The 5000-nt window shown below is 41.2% G+C and overlaps 1 protein-coding gene across 1 annotated transcript in view; it reads right to left on the reverse strand.

The window, feature by feature from the left end:
* LOC119576965 (glutamate receptor ionotropic, kainate 2-like) overlaps positions 1-5000 on the reverse strand; it is a gene marked incomplete in the record, with an annotated part of 142410 nt that overhangs the window by 17088 nt on the left and 120322 nt on the right. Inside the window, 2 exon segments of the mRNA XM_037924622.1 lie at positions 1-229; positions 860-1057. The exon segment at positions 1-229 is cut by the window's left edge and continues 4 nt beyond it. Of these exon segments, the coding sequence (XP_037780550.1) occupies positions 1-229; positions 860-1057 (427 nt within the window).

Consider the following 5000-nt stretch of genomic DNA (forward strand, 5'->3'; position numbering starts at 1 on the left):
CGGCAGAGCAATACCATAGCTCTTTGAATCGAGAGGGCCGCCGACTTGGGTGAGATCGCAGTACCTTTCCGTTATATACTCAATACTCGACGATTCCATCATATAGGCGTACTGGCCGTCGCCCTTCAGTACTCGCGTCATCCCCTCCTCGTTCGATTTCGTGTACACACTCGGGTTCTGGGATTCCATGAAGCTGAACATCCGCTGGTACGTCGGTACTTCGGAGGAACTAGAGAGAGAGAGAGCGAGAGATTTGCGGTTTAGAAATGTTGGGGTGAATGTGCTACAGTCTTGGGTAATTCATTGTGGAATATGTCTGTTTGTAGGAGGTACTTTGTAAAGGGTAGAGACGTAGAGATCTGTATTCAATATAGTCCCTAGAAAAACATACTTGCACATATACGAAAAGGAAGTTGTCTACACACTGTCTGAAATTAAAGTTTAAAGTTGAGACACGTACTTCCTCTTTTTAATGTGGTTTCTTTCAGTACGAACGTACAAGAGCATGACCCCCCCCCCTCCCCCTCCATCACACGCACATTTCTCTAAAACTTTTTTTAAGGTGAAACAATGAAGTGCCCTTTTCAAGTCTCCACGATATGCCAATCCCCCCCTCCTCACCCAGAGTTCAAAGTTAAGACACATAAAACAACCTCTTTACACTATTTTCTTAGGCACACACACACACACACACACACACACACACACACACACACACACACACACACACACACACAAACATCCAAATACCCACCCTTTTAGCACACACATACAAATACACACATACAAACCTACCCCTTTAACACGCCTTTCCTTACAACGCACGCACGAAAGCCAAATTCTCCTATGCAACACCCACCTGAAGAAGTTCCAAGTCGATCCGCCGTACATGGAACCGTACTTGATCTTGGTCTGCTTGGCGAGGTCCTCCGCGGATTCGATCGGAGACTCCATCCTCTCCACCGTCAGGAAGGCAGCGAGGTTGGCGGTGTACGAGGAGATCATGATGAGAGTGAAGAACCACCAGATGCCGGCCACGATGCGGGTGGACACCGCTCTGGGTTCGGAGAAAGGAGGGGGAAAGGGACGGAAAAAGAGAAAAGGGGGGGGAGGAAATGTAAAGATAAAAGAAAAAAAGAAAGAAAGAAATGGTGAGAAGGGAGGGAAGCGTGAAGAGAGGAAAGGAGGGTGTAAGAGAAAAAAGGGTTAAATATGAGGAAAAAAAAAATTATAGTGTGTGTATGGTTTAGGGGTAGAAAGAACAGGGGGAGTCGATGTTAAGAGTAGAAGTGGAGAAAAAAGAAAAGAAAGAGAGCAAGAGGTGTGTGCGGTTTGTGAATGGGGAGAAAGGAAAGAAGCGATAGATATTAAGAGAGAATGGGAAAAAGACGAAAGTAGAGAAATAAGGGAAACGAAAATATAAGGGAGGATTTAGGAGAGAAGATTATAATATGATTAGTAAAATGTTGCTGTTTTTTTCTGCTGAGATATCATCAGAGTAAAAAAAACTGCTTATATAGGCATGAATCAAAAATCTTTTCATCTCTAATTAGCAGCAAAAATGGCAAAAAAGTTATCCACTAGAAAAATGACACTTCAACATACAGTTAACTACAGTGTGTGGATTCCATGCTCTACTTCTACAGTCTACGTACAACTCGCTCAGACCAACAAGCCCAGAAATGGAACAATGTACCAGTAAAATGCACATGGAGGTCGCGAGATTCTACACAACTGTTATACTCGCATTACGAAATTAACCATTTCAAGGCATACTTTGAGAATTATATCCTGTATGACAGACAATTGCTAGCTTGTTATAAGAGTCGACCAGAAGGCAACAACCAGAGGTCTCTCGGCAACTATTAGCAGGCAATTGCTTACATTTAGAAGAGTTGCATATATATCATATATATACACACATAGAGAGAGGCTGAATCTCCACTGATATCACTGATCCATGATAAAAAAAAACAAGCGTGGTTTGAGCGGTTGTACACTAGGCCTGACAAGAACACTGAAGCTAACAATCTCTAATCTGATTTTTTTCTCTCTCTTGTTCATTGTAAGACAAGCAACATTTCTTTAGTTTAGAGAACTTGTCAGCAGCAGGTCACTTCGAATCAGGGTCCACAAACTACGAGCAGACAAGCAAGGGATTTGCCGATCTCCTGACCGGTAGATACCAGGGGAAAGCCGGTAAACAAGACAGTTATTTTATCAGGATGATTTAGGCTTAGGGTTACACGATGTAGCAGGGACTGTAATATAATACCTCACATGGTTTATTATATTTTTTTCCTGCTTAGTTGTGCTGAAGTAGTTAACCACAGGAAGAGCTGATATGGTAACATATATGTATATATATTGTTGTTGCTTTTTTGTTCAAAGTAAATACTGGTAATTCACTGCAGCTCATCTGTATCGGTTATGGTGAGAATCATGGGGTCATTTTGACGGTGTTATGATTAATTTTCATTGACAAGAGAAGATATAACGAGCAATGTCCATTCCACTTCTAAATCTAGGCTCATAGCTGGGGGGCTGACCTGAACAATACATTTTTCAAGCACAGAAGAGCTTTAGATATTAATCTGGTGGGTTTAGAAGAGAACATTTGGCAAAAGAGTCACGACAGCCAGCTACTCTGGCAACTACAGTCCATTCTTATGAATCAGCTCGAAAAGAAGGAAAGAAAAAAAAAATGTTTTCCCCTCCTTATTTTTGACTACCCAAAAAAACCCCCGCTCCAAAGATTCGAAAGGTTTTCCCTGGGCTGCTGGTCAGTGCCTTGCTGTAGTAGGCTGCCCATTGTAAAACCATAGCGAATTGTTGAGACTGAACTGATTTTCCATTGACTTTTCTTCCTCTTCTCTGCATGGAAAGGATGTGATCCATTCATAGGGACTTAACCTGTGGAGTAAGGGCACAGAATCGGACATTTGGTATACAACACCGAACAGAGGGGCGGGAAAGGACCGGACGGCAGTGGAGGAAAACATTTTCGACCTGGTGCACCAAATCCACCGAGCTTAAAATAACCCCTTGAAGGAAAAGAAGTTGTTCGTTGGTGATTTTTTTTCTTTCTCTTTTGTCGGTTTTTTTTTTTTTTTTTTGTTTGTTTGTTTTTTTTTTTTTGTGAGGATAAGGTGGCTCGGACATCAGTTTCGTTTCGGGAGGATCGGCCGCCACCCCGATACGTCGCAGGTCGAAGATCTCTCCCCGTAAGAGAAGCATTCAGGATTTGAAAGAGGAAGCGCTGTGCAGTGAAGCCATGCCAGGCGGATAAATTCCTTTGGCGGGATTAGTTCTTGATCCACACAAAGTTTAGGAAAAGTAAGGTCGCAAAAACAAAATAATAATACTTCATAAAAAAAATAATCAGCTTAATCTATTTAATTAAAAAAAGATTGGCTATCCTTTTTTTTAAAATTTGTAGGTTATTATGTAATCATAAAAAAAATTAAGATAGATTCGATTTTTAGATAAAAATAACTAATTACACTAATACCCACCAACCGTTGCGAAGGGCGGGGGGGGAGAAGAGGGAAAAGGGGAAACGGAGAGGGAGGAGAAGAGAGAAGGGGGAGAGGGGGAGAGGAGGAGAGGGAGAGAGGAAAAGAAAAAAAAAGGAGAAAAGGGGAGAAACCTATGTTTTTTTTAAAGATTTAAAAACTAAGGAGAGGTTTAAAACGGAGGGAAAAAAAAAAAAAATTCCCGAAACCCAGGGGAAATAAGGCGATTTGAAAATTGAATGAAAAAAAACGGAGAAGGGAGGAAAATTTTTTTAGAAGAAAGGAAGGCCTTGGGAAAAAACGGAACCCACAGGGCCATTTTCCTTTATTTAAAAACCGTAATTTTTAAAATGAAAAAAAAAGTTTTAAATTAAAGGAGTGTAATTTTCCCTTTAAAAAAATAAAAAAAATAAAATCTAACCCCCTTTTTTTTTTTTTTCCCCCCCCCCCTTTTCCTTTTTCTCTTTTACTCTGCCTTTTCCCCGGGTTTTTTTTTCCCCCCTGTTCCCCCCTTTTTTTTTTTTTTTTTTTTTCTCTTTTTTTTTCTCCTTTTCTTCCCTTTTTTTCCCCCCCCCCAAACCCCCTCCCTTTTCCCCCCCCCTTTCCACCCCCCCCCTCCCCAAAATCCCCCCCTTCCCCTTCCCTTTTTTTCTCTCTCCCTTTTTTCAAACCCCCTTTTTTTTTCTCCTTTTTCTCCCCCCCATTTTTCCAATTTTTCCCCCCCGGGCACCCCCTCCCCCCCCCCCCCCCTCTCCTCTCTCCCCTTCCCCCTTTTTTTTCCCTTTTTTTGAGAGTAGAGAGAGAGAGGAAAGAGAGTAGAAGAGAGAAAGAAGAAAAATAAGACGAGACAATTCTGAGAAATCCTCACACTTGAGTAGTCACACAAGTGACAAAAACGTCTCTCGACTCTGAGGAGGATGAATAATGGACGACGTTGAAAATTAATGAATGAAAATACGAAACGTTCTGATGAAGCAGGTTTTCTTTTATTTTGAGAACAGCTGAAGGCCTTGGTGGCAAAGGCGTGAATTTCTCTTTACTCTGGGCCATCTCGCGTGTTGATTTGATATAAATGCGCGGTAATTGTTTAAACATGTATAAGTTAAATATGTTATATATGTATAAGCTGTATGTGTAAGTTTCTGCATGTACTGTAAAGTAAATTTATATATCAATCAATCTACATTCTCTCTCTCTCTTCTCTTTCTCTTTCTCTCTCCTCTCTCTCTCTCTCTCTCTCTCTCTTATCTCTCTCTCTCTCTCTCTCTCTCCTCTCTACTCTACTCCTCTCTCTCTCTCTCTCTCTTCTCTCTCTCTCTACTCTCTCTCTCCTCTCTCTTACTCCTCTCTCTCGTTACTCTCTCTCTCTCTCTCTCTCTCTCTCTCTCTCTCTCTCTCTCTCTCTCTCTCTCTCTCTCTCCTCTCTCTCGCTCTCGCTCTCGCTATTTTTTTTATATATATATATATATATATATATATATAATA

Source organism: Penaeus monodon, chromosome 9 (assembly GCF_015228065.2).
Source record: "Penaeus monodon isolate SGIC_2016 chromosome 9, NSTDA_Pmon_1, whole genome shotgun sequence".
In the NCBI taxonomy this organism is placed as follows: domain Eukaryota; kingdom Metazoa; phylum Arthropoda; class Malacostraca; order Decapoda; family Penaeidae; genus Penaeus; species Penaeus monodon.